This window comes from Thunnus thynnus, chromosome 7, assembly GCF_963924715.1.
Source record: "Thunnus thynnus chromosome 7, fThuThy2.1, whole genome shotgun sequence".
NCBI classification, from domain to species: domain Eukaryota; kingdom Metazoa; phylum Chordata; class Actinopteri; order Scombriformes; family Scombridae; genus Thunnus; species Thunnus thynnus.
Window position 1 is genome coordinate 22,511,541 of NC_089523.1, and position 22,117 is coordinate 22,533,657.

The following is a 22,117-nucleotide window of genomic DNA, read 5'->3' on the forward strand; positions in this document are numbered from 1 at the left end:
CTTCCTCAAAAAAATAAATCGTTGATGCATGTCTTAGGCTCAGACAAGGTCATTTTCATATTCCTTATGCTCGTCCAAATCTAATCTCCTCTGTAATGAAGGTAAAGAGTGATAAATGACAGGAGGCCCATTACACAGAGGGCTCATATCACCAAATATGTGGCAGGCATCCAGCCTTTAACAGGCACACACACACACACACAGCCCGACTGAGATTACTCACCGGCCCGACTGTCACAGCCCTCTGCTGCTTCTCCCCGCTGCACAATATGAGCGTGTCAGTGTGACTCCTACATTTTTAATGGAAATGTAGGAAGGAAGCAGTCAATGTCCAGAGCAAACTAATAGCTCCGATTTCACAGTGAGCATTCTTCAAACTCTAGTCACCTACAAACACTGATGATTCCAGCACATATGGGTAAGAAAAGAGGGCTTTTTCAACACAGAGAATGAATTTACAAGAATTCAATAGTGCAGAGTCATTCCAATTCATATTTTGATATAACAGAACTTATTCATATGTTTGCAAATGTCCTCTGATAGCTCATATTTTTTGCTGATATCCATGTGTGAGCGTTATTTTCATGCCTGATATTTTTACATGAGCAGAAAGTTTTCACATGCTGGAAGAATTCAAAGTGTCACTTTCATTTCATGCCGCTGTATTTACCATAGGACTCTATTTGCTGAAGAGGTAACTGAAGCAATTATAGTCTATGTTTGCTGAGATTTTTGTGTAGGAGGATTTTAATGTCACTTATCCAAATGTCATCCTTTGCAATCCAACTGACGGTGCTATTATTATTACCTTTATATACTTTTTCAAATTAGATGGCAGTGCGGTGATGTTTGTTTGACGGAAAAGCACTTATCAGTGAACACCAGCTATAAGAAAACCTGAACTAGGCCAAAACTGTTTGAAAGAAACCTACAAATGATCAACCATGATGCCAAAAATCCTCTTTGACAATAGGTACATAGATTAATGCGACAAAATAAGTCAACAACATTACAGACGGTGAAAGAAAATAAATCTAGAAACATTTATAAGGCTCTTAATTAAACTCTGAAACTTCTCATGAAGTAGCTTTAAAGATGCTCATCGGTTATAGATCACCTCAACCATTTGAAATAAAGATCGGTATTTGTAGGTTTCACCACTGACAGGCTGCACATTAAGAGTTCGTAAACATGGAGTCAATTAAAACTTAAGTCTGGTGATATTCTATATTTTATCTTATTGTCAACAATCTAATAAAAAGAAAAAGAAGTAAAAAAAACAATCGAGTCTCACTGTAGCATTAGGTGACATGTTCCTTCATTATGATATAAATAGTCACTGTAGTTTATTTTGAGGCAATCCCACATACTCACTCATGCTCACTGAAGAGCACCAAATATGTATTAATACGCAGCTGAAAATAGTCCCCAGCCAATTCACTGTTTACTCCTGTTTGAGTAACTTTTGCTGAAAACTACAGTGCCCAGCTGTTTTGAAATTATTTAATGGAATTTTAAGAAATAAGAATGTATACTGTATTTGTGAGGTGTTTTTCCAATATTTATGTCTTTAATGGCAGCGAATGAGCTTGAGGCTGAGTACGACAGACAAGATGTCAGAAGGTATTGAGTGATTGACTAACACACTGTTGGTTTTGGACGTTTCATGGGCGTTGTTGGTAATGAGAAAAAAAATAGAATAATGTCAGCGTTCTCCTTTAACAAGCAGTTGAAATAGAGCTAACAATGTCAAATAACAGGACCTTTCATGGAGAAAAGGAGTCCAATCTCATCAGTGTGTGATAACAATGTTAGACAATTACAGAACCTATCCAATTTAATTTAAATGTCCCCTCTGGACATGTTTCCTCTGCTTGGAATAAATTGTGTGTGATGTGTTTTCCACAAAAAATATCCAGATAATTTGTTAAAAATCCTTAAAATGACATCAACTCCCTCAGTGAAACCTATTAATATATGTAAATGTTGTTCATTTAAAAAGTTTAAAGATGTCTCCTGCTTCACTGTACAGTCCATTCTCAGTGTTTGTGCACTGACGGCTTCAAGTCTCTATATCACACTTGTGTAAGTTGTTTACTGACACTCGACTGGCTCCAGACTGGTTGTGATGTCACAAATCACGTTCGCCTTTAAATCAGATTTTTCGGTGAGCACAGAGAAACTTTCCTCCTTCAGCAGCTGAAAGTGAAAACATCCTTCCAGTGTCAAACTCTGCACATACATCATTCTGCACAGTGAAGCTTAAACATCCAACTGAAGGAACAAGAAGAAAAACACGTTTTTGACTTTAATCTCAGCAATTCCACCCTGAGCCAAATTATTTTATATTAAGGTTAGTAAAAATGAATACAGACTTGACTTTTTCGACATTGGGATGCTCTTTTGTGAGTATAATGGTTAATGGTCAGTGGTTAAAACAGCCAATTAACAATAAGGACACAGGTTTGATTCTTTGCTGTGACCATATTTAAGATGATTCATGTCCTCAACCATGTGCATTTCTGCTGGGCGTGTCCTCCCTCCGTCCATAGACGTGCAGTGTCAGGAGCAGAGGCCCACAGGTACAAGCGTGAGTGTGAGTGATTGTCTGTCAATCTGCATTAGCCCTGTGAGGGACTGCTGACCTGTCCAGGCTCTTTCCCTGTTGCTATCCACTGCTACACACCCACCAACCCATAAAATTTAAAAGCAGGTACTGCAGAGGTAATGAACAAATGCACAGAGACATCAGCGCTTCAGCTGTAGGCCACTAGATGGCACAAAAGTGTTGAAACATTTGATCTGAACTCTCTGCACTTTGTAGAAATAGTAAGGAGGTAAGTAAAGTATATAGCACCTTTCACACCAGTCACAAAGTGCTTCACAGTCAAATAAATAAAACAAAGATAAACAACAGATAAAACACACAAGGGGAAATCGACAGAAATACCAGCCATCCATCACTCTGTTGTCTTCAGTCACTGTAAAATACAAAGTGCAACAAGGAGGAAATTGATGCTACAAAGACAGTCAGTCATGCCATGTAGGAGTCGACCGTCAAGGCTAAGCTCATCTGCCCCCATCTGGCAGAGAGATAACAGCATCTCCACCAACTTTAACAATGGAGGTATTCAGGAAAACTGTGAGGAGTGTTTTTCCTTATATAGATAGCCGCCGAAAGTGACACAAATCAGATACTGAAAATACTACCCCAGAAACATGTCTCGAACCAAATGCCAGCAAAGATTAGATTTAGTCAGTGTGCTTTGTGCAGACATTCATCATGTGCATGCCGCACGAAAGCACAGGCAGTGAAGTAGCCTTTAACATTTTTTTTGTCGAATGAGTTTCTAAAAATCTACCTGACCTACTGGAAATGTCGCTTACTGAGGGGGAACAAGGTGGAAAAGGCCTGAACATGCAAGCCGTGCAGTTTCATACGGGTGCTTCTTTCACTCTTGGTTCAAGTGATCAATTATTCACACGTTGCACTGACATCAAATTTCTAAAGTGTATATGTTCAGGATTTACACATTTGTCACAAACAAACATGGATATAAAAGTCGTTTTTGAACAAGAAATACACATTTTGATCCTAAATATTTCATTTTTTTTTCTTGGTATTTGTCCTTTCAGGTGCAGTACGATTCATAAAAAGCAACACAAGACAGCACTTACAAACTATAAGTGTAACCTTAAAATCTGACAACAATAGGAGATGACAGGGGACAGTAGGTTCCACAATATGAGAACAACATAAATAAGTCAGGAGTGTAACTGCCTGTCAGACAGTAACTCTATTGAAGTAGATATAAAAACAAAACAACACACACACACACGCACGCCTTACAAATCCGTCTCTGTGTGTGAATGAGGGTTTAGTGGCATCATGTGTGTGCACGGGACGGCGTGTTGAGGTGAGGGCAATGCTCTCAGAAAACATGTGATGCTTAATATCATGTAATAAATCAATTATATTCCATTAAAAATACAAGACAGCGACCCACCTGCATTAATATTTCACCTGACGACCCATTTATTGTGATCTGAGCTGGGACCTCAGATTTATTCATTACAATGTAAAATCCCACAGCAGCTCTGGCTTTCTTTTATAAGTGACTGCACTATGTGTTCCTGCGAGACTTTTACCTGTGACTCTCGGTTCTGCTCTGAATTAGACTTTGTAATACATCAGGTAATGCATGATAATTGAGTTGACATTACATTTATATAGACCAAAGTGTGTTTGAGTGTTTTCTAAAGGGTGAATTCATTATTTTAATGTTTCCAGATATGTATGGATGTAATGTTGGTCCATCTTATACTCAAATCTTAGCCAACATTAATTTTTTATTTATTAAAGCTGCTCTGAGGCATTTATTAAAACAAAGCCTCTGTTTTGGGTCCCCAGGCACCCAAACAAGCAAATTAGAAATGTGAAGTCCAAGAATCTATCAAAAGCTGCTACAATCAATATTTCTATATTAACACTGAATCAAGTCGCTACATGTTACGTGAAAGGGGTTGCTTGTAGTGACAAACCCACAGAGGATCAGTTCCTCTCAGCTCTATGAGCTTTACAATGTCTTTCAGCTCATTGTTTCATTTTCATGGCTGCAATTTCACTTATACAGCAGTTTTGATTCACTTTCACTGCTCTCATCCATGCATTGATCACTGATAATCAGTTATGTGCCTTTGTTTAAAGTGACTTTTAGCATTTCTTGTTTGAAAGTCACAAAGGTCTGTTAAAAGTATCTGAGTATGTGCTTACAATACCCATCTCCATATTTGTTTTATTTGCTTTTTCCTTCATATTACTGCTGCACAGCATAATTAGTGAAGCAATTTAAACCAGACCGGCAGAGTACATGTAGCTCTGCTTTAAGATCCTGCAACTCCAGCTTTCTTTGATGGTTTCTTATAGTATTTTGTTTAGTGTGCTGTTGTGTTTAGTATGATATCTGAGCAGAGGAGTGGGCTGGACTATGACTGTCTCTCTTTATCTAAATTGTGGTGCTCAGCCACAGTTTTTGAACTAACAGCAGGACCTGAGTGTTCTGGTTCACCTGCAAAACGTCACTGACAGAGACACAACAAAAACTACAAATGATGAGTCTCTTTAATAGACAACTGTTTGCCATTAAGTTTCCATATCTACTTAAATGGTGATAACATGTCAGTGTTGTATTTATAGCTTATTTGCGCTGAACCTGAGCGGCCAAAAAAACAAAATGTAAATTAATGTAAGTTTAAAGTAAATTAAAGATCAACTTAACACCAGCTGAAATCTTGTTTCTGTTGAACTGTTTCTCTCCTTGCTGCAGTGATGTAAAAGTGTGCGTCAGTACTCCATGACATCACTGTTGGATGTGGTTACAGGTGCACAGGCTACACCTGCTTTATCCTGTGCACGGATGTGGGGGGGGGCTGAAACACACAACCATCCACACACACCTATTGTATGTGCAATTTGTGCTTCCCAATCTTACTGAACAGTATGTTTTTGGACATTGGAGAACTCCTACCCACTCTTATAGTAAAAGTTATTTTAGTTATTTTATTGTGACTTTTCACCTTGCGAAGCTAATTTTAAATGCGTCAACAAATTGTTAAGAGGGGAAACATAGTGTGAGAGAGAGAGAGAGAGAGAGAGAGAGAGTGGAGGGGTGATACAAATAAAGCTTTACTGCACTTGAGAGTGTTTAGCACACAGCAATTTTATACAAAAGACAACTGCCAACACAATACCAAAATACAAATCCCACCTCAGCAATTGTGAACTTCAGCTATGACAGGTTCACATAGTTCAGCCAACTACATTTAAATGAGTGTCATCTTCTTGTCAAAATTGCAGTGAATTGCCGGGTTTTTGGCAGCATTTTTTTTCATTCAACTGTATTTTGTTCATTTATTTCTTCAGTTGTTATGTGTGCATATGAATACATTCCCCTTGCATCTCCCTGGATCCTCCAGGATGCTGACACAATATAAAAAAATATTTCTATATTTCCTACATGTGATTTGGAGAATTTTGCACTCACGTTATTCCCAGAGGTGAGATGGGGGCTTAGGTTTGGGTCCCTGGGGTCAGCCCTGCATTCAAGACAAAAACAAGCAAACAAACAATGCATGCATGTTAATTATCATTATTATATGCTGCTCCAAGAAAAAAGAACCCAAACTAAATAACACAACATTTTTGGTACAAAAATAGTTGTTATATTAACTGATTAACTGCCCAATAAATGAGAGATATTTTCTCACTGAGCTGCAGTTGAGGTTTTGTGTGTTGCTGATGGCAGGGGGCGTCACCGAGCAGCTCAGGCAGGTGAATAAGCTCCTACAGTTCACTGTAGTACTGTGAGCGGGACCAGGAGCGACACACACTCAGGTAGAGACGGGTAGCAGAAGTAAATCAGACTGGATTCAACATAGAAGTAAAAGATAAAGAAAACTTGAATGCGTTTTGACCTCTTTCTGCTTTGTAAAGTGAAGGCGAACGGAGCCGCCGGTGCGCTCTGCGATGCCAGCCGCTGTTTGTAGGCGGGATGGGAAGAGGAGAGAAAGCTTTATGTGCAGACGTTGCCTCTCTGGTTTCTGTAGCGGACAGTTAATTGCTACCTGAAGACAATTAAGCGGGAGGTTGAGGAGTGCAGTGAGTGTGTGGTATCAACTTTGAAGAAGCTCCTGCCTGACGGAGCAGCCAGTGGATGTTGTGCCATGGAGATAAAGACGAGACTTCGAGCCCTGCTGATGTTACTATGGATTTTTCAAGGTAAGCTAATTAATTTAGGCCACTGGACGGCCATTAAGCCGCGTGCTGCTGTCAGCGGCAGTGAAGGAAATAGTAGCCCAGTTTGTTTGAATGATGGAAAGTGATACATATGTGTTTCAAATGACATTTAAGAGGTAAAATTTAGGTTTTTCCTGAAAATCAAGACAATACATTACTCTGAAAAGACCAGGTTGTACTCAAAGTCCACTTTTGAACAGATTAGACAGTCAAAAAAAAATATATATATATTTTTAACCAACTTATTTCATATAGGACAGGCTAATGTAATAGTTCTGAGGCTTAATTGTGATAATTTAAGTGAGTAAAGTAAAATAAAATATACAGAAAGTACTGTATGCACCTGTACCTGTGGGACCTTTAACACATGATGCATTAACACCAGATTTTGAGCTACTTTGCTTTAACTGAAAGTGAGTGTAAATGCATTCAAATGCATTCATTCCCTCATTGGCATTTATGAGAAGCTATTAGTCAACTCAGATACCAAAGATGTGTCATGATGAATCTGAGCCCCTCCTCCTTTCGTCCTCCAAGATATATAATTTTGAATTCAAATGCAGGAACGAGCACACTGAGAATTCATGAAATATGTAATTTTTATTGCTGTGAATTCCGCTGTGGTATGTGGCTTGCGTTTTTTTAACCAGAGGTCTCCCTTTTAAGCACAGCACTACTACAGAGTACTCTTCATCTTAAGAGGGCATAATGTTGTTGCATGGTTGAATGCTCTGAAATGAATTTCAAGGAAGTCAAATGTTGTTGGTTTTTTTTGCTTTCTTTTAATGGTTATTGTCCCTTGTGAGGTTAAAAATAACATAAAAAGATGAATCTACCTGAAAGAGCCGGATGTCATTAAGAAATTCAGCCCAAGAAGTCGTAGCTGTCACATTTAGGGTCACTTAATAAAATGATGGCATCTAATAACGGCATTTTATGTCTGTTGTAAGCAACAAATGCACTGATAAGTTAAGTTGATAAATAATTGATAAAAATTCAAACAATTAGGCAGAATAACTTATCAACAATGCTAAACAAATGTACACCAGATGTTTGTTGTAAAGAAACATTACTAATTAAATGTTTCGCGCATCTTTTAGTAATTGGATTTAAAGAGTTATTGCAATATTTTTCTATTAACTATCAGTTTTGACTGTGTTAGTTTATCCAAATGGATGTTGTTACTTCACATAATCACAAACACACAAAAATATTGTGTTAAATCTTGAGTTTACTCGCTCTTGTCAACACATATTCTACATCATTCAGGCTCAACTCAAAGAAGCCCTGAAGGCTTGTCTGACTTGGCCAGTCTTGTTTCTGTCAACTGTGCTGCTGCATCATAGCTTACCAGATGTTGGCTTCCCTCCAGTGTAGAAACCAGAGACACATCTTGTGTCTTTTATGTCAGGATTTGTTTGGTTCAAACTCAAAAGTTTCACTGAGGAGAAGTGTTGAAGAAAAAGGGTCATGATATCTATCTTCAAAACCTACTTTTAAAAACTGAAATTACTTAGAGAGCGTGTACTTCGTCCTGTTAACAGTTCAGAGGACACCTGGCTTAAACTGTGCGTTTTTTTGTACGCGTGAAAACCACTGTGGCGTGACATAGAAAAGAGGTGGAGGTGGTGGAGGGATACAGATACCTTGGAGTCCGTCTTGACAACAGATTTCACTGGAAATGCAGCACAGAGGGTGTCCACAGGAAGGGACAGAGCAGACTCTGCTTCTTGAGGAAACTTCGATCCTTTAGCTCCTGTTCAGCAAGATGTTGCAAATCTTTGACCAGTCTGTTGCGGCCAGTGCATTATTCTTTGGTGCTCTCTGCTGGGGCGGCAGCACGAGAGCCAGGTGCACTAATAAGCTGTACAACCTGTTCATGAAAGCTGGCTCTTTGCTGGGAAAGCCTCTGTATACGCTGGAGCTGGTTGTGGAGAGGAAGAGGATAAACAAACTAGTAAGCGTCATGGAGAACATTCCGAATCCCCTCCATGACCTGCTGGTCAAACAGCAGAGCACTTTCCGTTAGAGACTTCTTCAGCTCCACTGTGACAAAGAACGCTACAGGAAGTAATTCCTGCTAGCTGCCATCAGTCTGTACAATGACTCTCCTCTGTGTTGGCAGAGGGAACTCCTCGGACAGTGAAGACAGACTGCTCACCTGGACTTTTATTTATTTATTACGTTATCCATCACAGATGTTATATGTGAAATTCATCTGTATATAATCTTTCAAACACTGTCTTTACTGTTACATATGAGTATACTTTAAATTATTTATGTTTCAATGTACACTTAAAGGTGCAGTGTGTACAATTTAGTGAAATCTAGCAGAGACAAAAACACAACGATTCTTATTTTCAGGTGATTATACACTAATTAAAACATACTTATGAATATTATATGTTCTGCCAAGTCAATTCCACTAGATGCCACTAAATTCTATCTATCTATCTATCTATCTATCTATCTATCTATCTATCTATCTATCTATCTATCACATCTACCATCTTTTGATTTGGTGCATCTGCTAAATGGAATGAAACAAATGAATGACTTCAGTTTGTAGCTCACTGACAACTTCCACCACGTCCTGTTCAGATGATCGAATGGATTTCTCAATTTGCATGATGGATTTCTTTTCATATTTCTGACAGCAGCTAAGCCTGTCTGACTTTTGGCATCCTGCCTGTCAGAAACTTCAGAATTAGTGAATCAAGAAACTGGAGCGATAATGTGCCCGTCTGTCCGACTTCAAATGAGCAAAGTAGACTCCGCTGGTATTGATGAAATAGAGCAACTCATTCGTTTTGCATGAGAAGACCCATAGCTAATTGGTCACTAAACGCTAAAATAAATCTGTTAATACTCAGCTGCCGTCAGAATCCTTTTGATGATCTGAGACAAGACGGTTGACTGCATATGCTGAACATTTTTTTTAATGTTTTATAACCGCTGACAGCAGTAAATCACTTTCACTTGTACTATACAGAACACTCTTGCTATAACACATTACTCTTGCCAATCAGATAGCTCAAATTGGCCTGAGGACAGTGACAAGGTGACTTGGCTCCCAGCAGTCTGAATGTAGAGTTAGTTTAGTGTGCCAACTTCACCTCCTCTTGTAGAAATGCCATTCTCTTTGGCCCGGCTATTAAAATATTAACATGTCCTCAGCTGATTGTGTTCAGTGACGGCTGATTATAATGAGACGGGAGCCACTTGGCCCTGGTGTAAGCTCATGTTTGTGAGCCAGCTATATCCCTTTTCGCAGAATAACTCACAGAGCTTAGGGTAATTCTGATTATGTTTTGCATGATTAGCTAAACAAGAAATTAGACGGTCGTTGACCAGCATAGGAACAAACAGTGTTCCCAGCAGGGTGCTGCATGAGCATTAACTATCAGTGCAAAGCTTCCCTTTGGCTGGTCTCATTTGCTACCAGAGTATGCTAATAAAAACTCTGTCATCCAGAGATCTAGAAGATATCTAGAAGTCAAAGTCAAGGGCTCAAGTCCAGCTGACTTTGAGTTTGTACTTCTAGATACAAAGTATGTGTGTGACAGTTGGATAAATAAAGTTATCTTGAAAGAAACTTTAGTAAATATTGAAAAAGCTGATCTTAAACATGGAATCCCAGATCAGTTTTGTCCATTGTTTCCAATAAAGCTGGCAGTGTCCTCAAAATTGTTGACGAAGATTACAGTTAGACGCTATGTGTAAAATTCTACTCCAATAATATTAAAACAGCAGTGTGTTATGGATCGTTTGACAGCAGCCATATGAGAAATCAGATTGTGGAACTGCTTAAACTGCAAAAAAGCCCACTAAAATGTCTGACATTCTTGAAATCCGTCCAGTTGTCAGACAGCCAAATTGTTGATCTTTTGGGCAGTAAATCAGGTGCCGTGACCCCCTTCAAACTGAATGTAAAAAGCGACAACCTACCAGGCTGAAATTTGTCCTGATTCTAAAATGAGTCAGAGCAACAGGGGTCAAACTGAGGCTTACTCTGTACAAGAGCTGCAACGATTAGTCTATTAACCGATTAGTCGATAATTTCATTTCATATTCAGTAAACTAAATATCTTTTGGATGCGGACTGTTGGTTGGGACAAAAGAAACCTGGGAGATTGTCATCGACGTTATTCACTGTCTTGTGACATTTTATAGACCAAACTACTATTCGATTAATCGAGAAAATAATCAATAATGAAAATAATCGTCAGCCCTAATCTGTACAGTGTCTGCCTGCATTAACAAAAAGAACATTTGATAGAGAAACGGAGCCTGCAACAGTACAACAGTCTGTTGCACATCATGTATTTTGATGAATACAGATCAAATACTAAAATAGTTTTTTCCCACATTCAAACAGTAGCTCATATTTTGAATAAGAAGTAACAGCCCCAATGTGTGACTTTGTTTCAGTCTATAATCATCATATTAACTTGCTCCAGTAATAAGTCCATCCCGACATTACTGAGCATCTGTATTCTGCTTTGAGATGAAGAATAAGTGTAAGAAGAATAATGTGAAGGATTAAGAAAGTGTAGGAATTTTGTTAACCAGAATCTCTTCTCAGCTTCAGTTTTCTCCTCTTCTGCAGACTAACAAGCTGAAAAACATTAAAGTGAACATACTGGCCACCATTCGTCTCTGTCACCAGTACAATCTGCTCCTGAGAAAACATCCTGATGCTGTACATCTTCTGAGTCACTTTATTGAGCTGAATTTATCTTCCCCAGCTCAAACTAGTGATTCTTTTCTTGCACGGCTGCATTTGTTAGGCTGACACATACCTTCGTGTGGGTGTTCGTTGAGGGAGCCTAATTGACCATGTCCACTCTGTGTACCCTGACAAACACATAGGACCCCTGTAGAGGGTTAAGACACTGATTGGAGGCAGAAAGAGCTGGCGCTACCTAAAGGATTCTCCCATGTAAAACTAGGTCAAATTAATTGGCTCACAATCGCTTGCCACACAATAAAGAGGGCAGTGGTGCACAGATTTTGATGTTCCTACGCACAACAGATGCTGCGTTTTCGACTTCATACTGACACAGATGTATCAAAACGTCGAGTTGTCTGAGTTGAGAATGTTTCATGGACAGTTGCGGAAGTGGAGGTTGACAGGTGTTGATTGGAGCTTTGCGTGCCGGCTCATTGAGCTAATGTGACTTTGAGGCAGATGATCAAGACAAGGACTTGTGAGACCATGTTAACAGTGACACAGTACAGATTTTTATACTGAACTTTTATGATTTTACAGTGAATTTTCCTGCAATTAAGGAAAAGAGGTTGCATGTTGTTTGCAACCTCCTGCATCACTGAAGACATTATGCTTATGTTATGCATGTATGTATGTATGCACTAGCACATTTTTTCATGGTTTTGTTACAATCTGCGGGCTGTTTCTGCCTTGCTGTTACAAAGATAATATAATTATATTTAGCCATGCGCATTAAATTCTACATTTTCCCCCCACACTTGAAAGGAAACATGGCTCAAAAATACCATTATCATTATGCACACACACCAATCAGTATTTTGCTTACTGAACGGCTCGCTTTGATGTTTGGTACAGTACACTGCATTAGTGATTTGCCATCCACAGCACACACATTATCTAACTGTCCTATAATGCTAATCATCCACCAGTGTCTTTACTGAGTGTGGAATTATTTAGAAACACTACAGCAAAAAGTCTCGTGAAGAAAATGAAGAAGAGGTGGCATGCATAAACATCATCAGCACACTTCACAAACCATGACTTTAAAATGTTCTTTGGTTACTCCTGATGTTTGTTTATAAAGGAAGAAAACTTATCTACTGCAGCAGAGTTAACAATTCAGTCAATAACCCAGCCTAAGGGCTGAAAGAAAAGAGACTAGTTTGTATGACGTGATCGAGCAACACAAGTGTTTATAGTTGTTCTGAACGGCGATGCTCGAAGGCAGACTGAAAAACTAGCTGTCATACAGAGGACCGAGACATGATAATTGTTCAAATACGGGGGTAACGATACATATTTTCAGACAGTCTCTTGCTGGAAGGCATTCATGGTGTTGCACTCGGTTGTTCACATGAAGTGTGTGTGTATGTCGGTTTCAGAAATTGCAGAAGCTGTCAGATACAACTACCATGGCTTGAGGCTGAAACCAGTGCGGAAATAGCCTCCCTTAAAGTGCAATGCCACGACAGCCGCTAGATGCTCACTCCAAAAAATCCCTTAACTCCAGTAGACTCCCATTCAAAAAGCATCAACTTCTCTCTAGAAATACTGAGTCAATAATTGATTCAACAAGTCATTATGGTCTCAATCACTAAATTCGGGCCCTCTAATAAGTATGCTGGTGGTCATTTTGAGGACTTATAATAGGCTTTGATGTCTGCGTGTGGGTGTTAATTGGCATCTGTTAATTGACAGCTCACTCACCTGCTGCTCTCTCTGGCTCCGGGACTCGTACTGAGTCAAACCATTGTCACAATATTTTTAATATTTCCCTGATAATGATACCTGCCCTGTTAGTACAATTTAACTAATATTTGCCCAAGTGTGCACTGCTCGGTGTTTCCAGCAAGCTAGCGTTTGCTTAGGCCCGAGGTAGTGGGATGTGTTTCCAGAGTGAGAAAGGCAACACCCCACACTCCTTATTTGGAAGGTTTTGGCTCCAAACGGAAAACTCTGACCAAAAGCTGCAACTCTGGGCTTCAAACTGGCTCCAGTGCAAAACAATGGGTGATGTCACCCCTCGCTAGGTCCATCTTTATATACAGTCTATGACGCAAATCCCCAACTCTGTCATGGGAGAGTTGTGCTGGCAGGGGGTTTCTGAAGCTGTTCGCCCATCTGACAAGCACTGCTTATCCATTCAGGTGCAAAACTCTTGTGGAATCTGATGTGGCAGTCAATGTACAACTATATAGAAAGAAAATAATACCATGCTCACAGATCCTCAGAGTATGTCTGAAAAAAGAAAATCAAGTGTAAATTATGGAGATCTTTTGTTTTGGTATTACAGATGTCAATTCCAAGCTTTGAAATGCATCAGAAGAAAAAGCGTTAAATCTCTGAATAAAACATTATGGCAAAATCAGGAGAACGTCAGGGTTTCGTCCCAGTTCTCTTCTTTAACCTTCTTCTTCTTCCTTATTTTGGAGTTGACCTCAGTTTGTAGAACAGAACAGAGCTTGGAGCAGTTGTGTTGCGTTTACATAGAGTAACTCCACTACTCTCTAGAATAAGGCTTGTACACATCAGAAGGTAAAAACAAAATGAAAATCACATTAACTTCTTAAACTTTTTTAAAACTCTTATTCAAAGGGATCCCTTGACCTCTCACCTCAAGATATCTGAATAAAAATGGGTTCTATGGGTACTCACGAGTCTCCCCTTGCATGCCCACTTTATGCTAATCCCATGCAGTTTTTTGCATGAAGTATAAATATGTTATTTTCGCCTATTCTAAAAATGGTGTATTTGAATATTTCTGCATACTGGAGTCCCTAATCAGTCTTGGAATTGCATAAATTGGGTATGACTGGAAAGCTGAAACTCTTGTGGATTCAATGAGCCCAATTGTATTCATGTGTGGTGATGTTAGTCACAGTAGTCATTTCATTGCAGTGAGACCATGTTTTTAAACTTGACCTAACTGTATAAAATGATCACAGCCTTATGAAACTTTACAACCACAAACTAGAGACCTAGGGCACTCAGAGACAATAGAGATAATATTACAATATTAGACAATATTATTAATATTATATATTGACAATAAGGGGGTTTCTGAGCAGTTTCCAGAACAGAAGTGCTCGCCATCCAATCACTGAAAAATATAAGTCTTACAGAAATCTCCAAATGTCAAAAGTATACTATACAATATATACAATATACAATACTAAATCACAGCATGAATTTTTCTATGGTGTTCCTCAAAGTCTCTGTGTCTTAATGTGGTACTTTGGATGTATTTTTGACCATTTTTGTCATTTCTCGAGTGGTCAAAAATAGTTAAATTTTGTATCTAATCTGTGTAACAAATGGTATCAACCCAATAATTGCTGCAACAACTTATGAGACATAATAGAGCATGGGAATGGCCATTATATACTTCCATCATAATGCTCTAAGCCCTTCTCCACTGTTAAGTTTAAAAACTTGAATAGGTGCCTAACCCAAACACAATGTTTATTACAGATTTATGACTAGAAAGCTGCATCTCATATTAATCTTCAGGTTCCCAGCTTTCAGATGATGTATACCACTCCTATGTGGCATATACTGTTGACCTACTATCTGCCTATCTGAGATTCTCCTGTCCTGCCCTGAAAAAAGGCAAAAATGGGTCTGTGGTAGGGAGGGGGGAAGTGGAAAAGGTTAAAAGTTGTATACAATTAAGTTTCACATGTATTGTACTATTCTAGCCTCCCACGCTGTGCACTTGAATTATTGAAATCACTTGGAGAAAGGGCTGCTCATACTGTAGTGATGGATTTGTTAAGATGGTGTTTTCTCATCTTTCATTCAGCAGCAGTGACCCTCACTTTAAAATTGCTTGAAAAATCGACACAGTCGCACTTTGTAGATTAGAAATGTATCAAGATACATTGCCAATATTTTTCCCTAAGAGCAAACATATTTATTAAAGATATACCACTATGAGTTTGCACAATATCTCTAGTAAACAATTAACAGACGTGTTCAAATCCCAGCTGGCACAGATACTGAGACATTATGACTGCCAATCACCAGCTTGTTTACTATATGCAAAGCACTTCTATGAGCAGAACCCTTGAGGATGAATTCCTCTTATCTGATCAGATATTAATATTTTTATGCAGTAGTAACAGAGATAACAGATGCTAAATAAGAGGTTGCTGATACTGTGCAACATTTAAAAATGGCTAAAACAGGCGTCTCCTGTTAAATACGACGACGGACTTGACAGGTTGTGAAAATACCGAATAGTGCTAGTTATAAAAGTATATTTTATGATGATGAAGCTGAGTTCCTGTATACTGCTATCAGTTGCTGCTATTGCCTTTAATTTTTCCTTAAAGGTACAATATGCAGTATCTGAAAATCAAGGTAGCAGTAGCATGAGACTTGTACAGAAACAACTCCCTGTTTCTGCTCTGTAGCGCTCCGACCTTCACTAGCGTCCTCGTGAACGTCTACAGCCAGTGTATTGATTTTTCTCCAGGGACGGGAAGTAACCAAGCTATTCTTACGGGTTTTACATCGTTCATACAAAACATCATCTTCACAGGTAAGAACTGCATACATTTTACAATCAGTTGCCACAATATGAAATGATAGATGGTTGTGTGCATTTTAATAAAAACAGTTACAGTTGCAATTCAATCTGTGTTGCTAAGATGGGCTAATATAAGTTGCTATATTTCATCTCATTGCTCATTAACGTAACAAATGGCAGGTATAATATTTTCTAATGATATGGCAGTGTAATCAACTGTATCTGTATATCAGTGACGTTAGGCTAAACAACAGAAAACAGCTCTCTGTATAATAAAATATGGTTCAACATTACCACAAACTACATAATCCGAAATGATCATACAGTTGAATTAACACCTTTCTGAAAACAGTTTCAACAAAAACTGATTCTAATCTTCATGAAGTCAGGATTTACTGCAAGACTGTTGTATTGGACTGCATTAGTTTTAGCTAAGTGGACATGATACTCTAGCAACTAAGTCTTACTTCTGGCAGTTACTAGTTGTATTGTTTATTCAAGTAATTCAGCTGTCTTTTACAAGAAGAACTATCTGGCATACTAATTTGTCATTCTGGTGTTTTCATTTTACTTTGCAAATAGACCGTCATTGAAAACTTGGACCTGGACAGCGTCACAGAGTCCTGCAGACCTGCCTGACTCAGGACACCAGCCTCATTTCTGATGTCCTTCTGATGCCATTAAGGATGAAGACAGACAAGCACCTAATCCACTTACCATCCCAGCACCACCCCAGTGGCCAGCAGACACCATACAGTTTCATTATGTAAATAGCTTTGTATTTATTTTTACTTCTCCCATATTTGTAATTTTGACTCATTTGTTTTCACTTTGTAATAAAATACTGCACCCGTCTTTGTGATATCCTAATTTGTCAAAAACATTTATATGATGCTTCATAATACTCGTTTTGGCTTAAAACAACACATATTGTGCCTACTTTTTTTTTCTGGCACCTTAAAAAAAGGTCCATTCAATGCAACGCAGTGCGATACAACATCATCACAGCACTCAAATAACCCAGAGCTGAATCATGAGCTCTCTGACTGAGTCAGCCAGAGCTGAAGTCTTGAAACCTGAAAAACTGTTTTGCATTGAATTGGTTTGTTGGTGTAACTATGTGTCATAACAGTACCAAAGCTAAATACCTATAAATCCAAAAGCATGACAGACAATATGCTACAAAACTTTAAATTTTATTACACTTATGATAGAGATAATTACATATAAATGTGTCCGCTCTCTACTTGAAAGAATTACCAACCACTACCATGATAAATAAAATGTCAGACTTTAAAATAATATATACTGTTAAAGTAGTGTCCATCTCCTATCAAGGTTATGTTTTCTTTTCATTTGCCAGGTTGATCGGAAGGCTGCTGTTCTGGTCAACTGCTGGAGATTATTTTGTGGTACTTGTGGTGTCAAAAAACAAACCAACAACGACAATAATAACAAAAAAACAGTTTAAAACAGTTTTCCAAATTATTATTCTTCACAGAAATATTGTTTAAAAAAACCTTCATCAGTCGCTGGTTAGGATTTTGCAGTGACTTCAGAAAGGTAAAGGGAAACTACCAACGAAGAAACCCCAGAACCAACATAGATGTTAAAATACTTCAGAGCCCAAACAAGCACCAACACCCCCTTTTCAACTGCCGAATAACTACATATAACTCTTGATAATTTTCAGTCTCCTTACAGCAATAGAAGTGATTACACACAGCAGACCAGAGGGCGTGTGACTGAGTTTACTTGGCTTTGTTATTCACGTAGAAAACTTCAGAAGGGAATATCTCTGCTGCTGCTGCTGCCAGCCTCTGCAATGAGTCTGAGGTCACATAAGTCATTGACAACACCTCTCCACATTAAGATATGATTTGCAGCAAATTTCAACTAGAAAATATTCACCAGAAGTTGCATATTGTGCCTTTAACAGATGGCTCTTCTTAAAATTGCCCTTTGAATTAAACAGGTTGGAAACAGAAACATAAAAAACACAGCACAGATTTTGCTGCAGGGAATTAAATGTGTTGGAAAATCAGTTGCACATTTGATGTAGGTGCTTTAAGAAATGATGCTCTGTATGTTTAAGCAACATTTTTTTACACAAACAATCAGTGGAGATGGATCCTCTCAGCATGGATCATTAGTAAAGCTAATGCCAGGTTAGCTGCGACCACATCTTACTGCAGTGTCAGTCAGCATTTCACCTCATTAACTCCCACTGCTCACTAAGATTTGTGGTTATCAGGCACACTTGGTGTCAGACCACCACAAAGTCTTCCGTGTATTCTATTTGGTTCGTCAGATAAATCCATTTTTAAACCTACCCACAGGTTGTAACAGGGTCAAAAACAGGTTGTAGCGTAATTAAACTTAAAGATTCGGTGCGGTGAATCATAGAGGAATTCAGGCTGATTGAGCTAGTGGTGAAGCTGCTGGTGATGGAACCTGACATGTCACCTTTCCATCCACACTCCATCTTCATGTGACTAATGATGTGGCCACTGGTGACCAGTCCGGCTTGGCCACCAGGGAGATGAGACTATCAGGACACTTAGTACACCTCAATCTTCCTTCTCTGCCAATTAGATAGTCACTTTGCTCTAAAGTCTTTTCCAATACCTTATCTGAATCACAGAAGTTCTACAAAAGGAAACGCATCCAAATGAGGTGCGTTACATTTGTATGAGCCGCAGGTTTCCCTGCTGATTGTAGCCCATAAACGATGCATCTCAGAGGAGTGTGTCATTTACACCCCAGGCGTAGGCGAGGGTCGTGATGATTTAGACCAGGTGCACCCTGGGAAAATGGTACACACTAATGAGGTACATTCCCTCTTTAAATGAGACCTTTGCTATGGTAGAAACCAGCGTGTGAACTTCAGAGACCAGGCATACAAACACACACAACGCCGAGGCCACTAACTATCATCTCCAGCGACGTTTGGTTCGAGACACACAAAAAAAATCCTATTCACACTGGTGTTCATTGCTCAGGAAAACAGTGTGGAAACTAATGTTGAGATGATTTCTGCAATTCATCACAATTACTGAACTACTGAAACTGAAAAGCGGCGTCAAAACTAATTGCAAGAGGTTTTCCACACTAAGACAGAGGCTCTTTTTTTTAATAAGCAATATTACTTTAAAATCCTGTTTCATCAGCATTTTAAAATGTTTGCTTTTATCCAAAGAGAAAGATTGATTTTCAAGGGTAAAAGGCGTGAAAACTGCTGGTCTGTAAAGAAAAAAAAAAAACACCTTTATTCTTTTGACTTTGTAGTGCAGGAAGGAAATGGGCTGTCTGGTGCCAGCAGATGAGTTTTGCACTAAGACGCTGGAAGATTATAGTCCTGTTTGGCTGTTATAGGAGATGAATAGGAGATGGGATTTTTTTTTTTCTGTGGTGTCATAGGGTTGGATGGGTTTTCTGCGTAGCTGTATTGGTGATAGGTTAGTTTTAAAATGGTAGATGATAGGCATGTGAAACTGATTTTTTTTTATGTGTAAAAGGACAGAATTGGTGTGTTTGGGTGGTTTTGTCTGAGAAGAGATGAGAGATTAGTATTCATTGAGGAGTAATCAGCATCCTTGCTCCTTTCTCCCTTCTCCCGTTGCTCGACTGTCTCGCCAGATGGAGGGGAGGGATGTTGTGGCCAGATTAATGCTGTCATCTGGTTTGAGGTGTAACCTGGTCTTACAGGCTTCAGGCGTGGTTATGTGAGGCTAAAGAAGGTCCCTCAGGTCAATCCTGTGGTGGCGAGGCAACTCAACCGTGCAGGCTTTCAGTTATTCCTCCTTACAGATTAAAACTGCATTACGCTGCGCCTCTGTAATGTTACTCCCTCTCATGTAATGCATTCTTCAAGGAAAGCTTTATATTACTTTGCTGAAGACTAATTTTCTGAGCTGCTCACCGTGTTTGTTACAATAAATCCTCCTGAAGTAGCCTTTGTTGTTTCTATAAAACCCACCGCTTAGTTTTCCAGCCCTCAAGTGTTTATCGCAGCTGTAACATCAATTTAGTTTGTGGATCAAATTTTCACTCCATTCGTTCCCTCCGGTGGTGAAGCGGTTGCCATTAGAATTAATACCTTCGGGGTGTTGACGCCAGAAATAGAAGCAACCTACCAAGCAGAATGAGAGGCCAAACTGTATTTTATAATCTCCGTGATCTGTCAAACCCAGGAATAATTGGCTCTTTGGGATGACTGAGAATTGAAGTCAGGCAGAGTAATGACCTTACCATCACTTGAAGTGACACTCCTGTCTGTAAGCCTCACCAGATGCCATTAGTATGTTTGATAGGAGAAATTTCTCCTCAGTGTCATCACTAATGTTAGCTTTACTGTGCAGTGGCTGTATCCAGTGTGGGATTAAAATTAAATGTTCAGGAGAAATTTATTGTATCTTTATTCCCCAGTTAGCAAGGAACAGAAACATGCCACTAACCATTTCTGTCACCAACTTTTCTGCACAGAAACTATGATCAAAAATTACACAAAAGCTGCAAGAGTTCAAATGGGAAGTGTTAGATTTTGCATTTGCATTTTCGTGGAGCTACACTGAAATACAGTCAGTCATTTATCCTGCAGCTGTTGATCATGTTACGCTCAGCATTAAAAATACTTAAAACTGATCTATTACTTTATCTGACTTCCTCCAGTTAAATTCATCTTCCACTGACTGTAGGGCCTGTGTCAGTAATTTTCCCAGAATGCCTAGGTAAAGATTCAGGCCATTTGAATGGGATTAGTTTCTCCAGGGTAGGAAGAGTATTTTCATTATCACTTGAGCCATTTATTAAAATGTCAGTCCTGCCCAGAGCAGCCATGTCAATGATTTCTCCCTCTTGACCACTGTATTAATTCCTCCCTCAGTTATTTGCTGTTGCAGTGCACTTTAGAGCTGCAACAATTAGTCAATTGTCTGAAAATTAATCGGCAACTAATTTGATGATCGATTAACCGTTTCGGTAATTTTTCAAGCAAAATGCCAAAACTTCGACAGTTCCAGCTTCTCAAATGTGAAGATTTGCTGTTTTTCCTTGTCATATGACAGTTAATTGAATATCTTAACATTGTGGACTGTTAGTCAGGCAAAACAAGACATCACAGTGGTCTTTGAGAAACTGTGAATGCCGGTTTTTCACTATTTTTTAACATTTCATAGACTAAGAGCTTAAGTGAGAAAATAACTTAGATTATTAGATTAATTTAGATTAATCGATATGAAAATAATCATTAGTTGCAGCCCTGGTGCACTGGTTGGTGGTTTGATAATTTTATGTGCCTGTCTGAGGACACATCTGTGTTTCAGTTCATTTACAAAGGATTTGTGCTGCAGTCGCACTACTTCCTGTTTGCAAATGAGTTGACTTGATGATGATGATTATTTATTTTATGAATCAATTAATCCTTTAGTGTATAAAATGCCAAAATGAAAAACATAAAAAATGTTCATAATTCTTCAAATGGCTGGGTTTATCTAACAGTCTAAAACCTAAAGATATTCAAATTACATTGATTGTCACAAATCCTTGCATTTGAGGTGGAAACATTTAAACTCGTTATCTAAATTGCTGGCGATTCATTTTCTGTTAATCAGCTAACAGATTAATTGACTAATAGTTTCATCCCTACAAATCAAATGGACAGCCAGCTTGAATAGTAGACTTCCAATACAGCCTGTGTTAAACAGATTATTCCTCTGGCTGAAGGAAATAACTGACCATCCATTTATAGATCAATCATTCAGCAAGTCGTATCAACATAGAAACATTACATTACAAGATATTTCATGTTCATTAAAAGATTGTCTGTGTTTGATGGCTTAGGTGTTTACCCACTGTCACACATGAAAAGATTTGTGGCACTGTGGTAGCACTATCATTCACACAGCTGACTAAAAATGGCTATTGTGAATCTCCTGTGGGTCTATTTATTCAGAGATGCTTTAAATCTTCACTGCTCTCCTTTGATGTTTTACAGTAATGGCAGGATTACATGCAGACCATGTAAAAACGTTTCAAACGATGACTCAATCCTGACCGG

General features: G+C 38.8%; 1 protein-coding gene and 1 long non-coding RNA gene across 3 annotated transcripts in view; one reads left to right on the forward strand and one right to left on the reverse strand.

Annotated features, from left to right (window-relative positions):
• On the reverse strand, nt 1-6,098 carry LOC137186755 (uncharacterized). Its single transcript, XR_010929096.1, has 3 exons — nt 6,045-6,098; nt 224-290; nt 1-90 (listed from the first exon to the last, which is right to left on the reverse strand). It is a non-coding gene; the product is annotated as an uncharacterized lncRNA (long non-coding RNA).
• A 241-nt stretch (nt 6,099-6,339) lies between these two features.
• esamb (endothelial cell adhesion molecule b) overlaps nt 6,340-22,117 on the forward strand; it is a 48,433-nt gene continuing 32,655 nt past the window's right edge. Inside the window, exons 1-2 of one of the 2 annotated variants that reach the window (XM_067594997.1) lie at nt 6,340-6,394; nt 6,494-6,778. In XM_067594997.1, coding sequence (XP_067451098.1) covers nt 6,724-6,778 — 55 coding nt within the window. In that variant the 5' untranslated portion in view covers nt 6,340-6,394; nt 6,494-6,723. Of the gene's footprint in view, nt 6,779-22,117 lie in introns of both variants that reach the window. The other variant, XM_067594996.1, reaches the window with a different exon arrangement.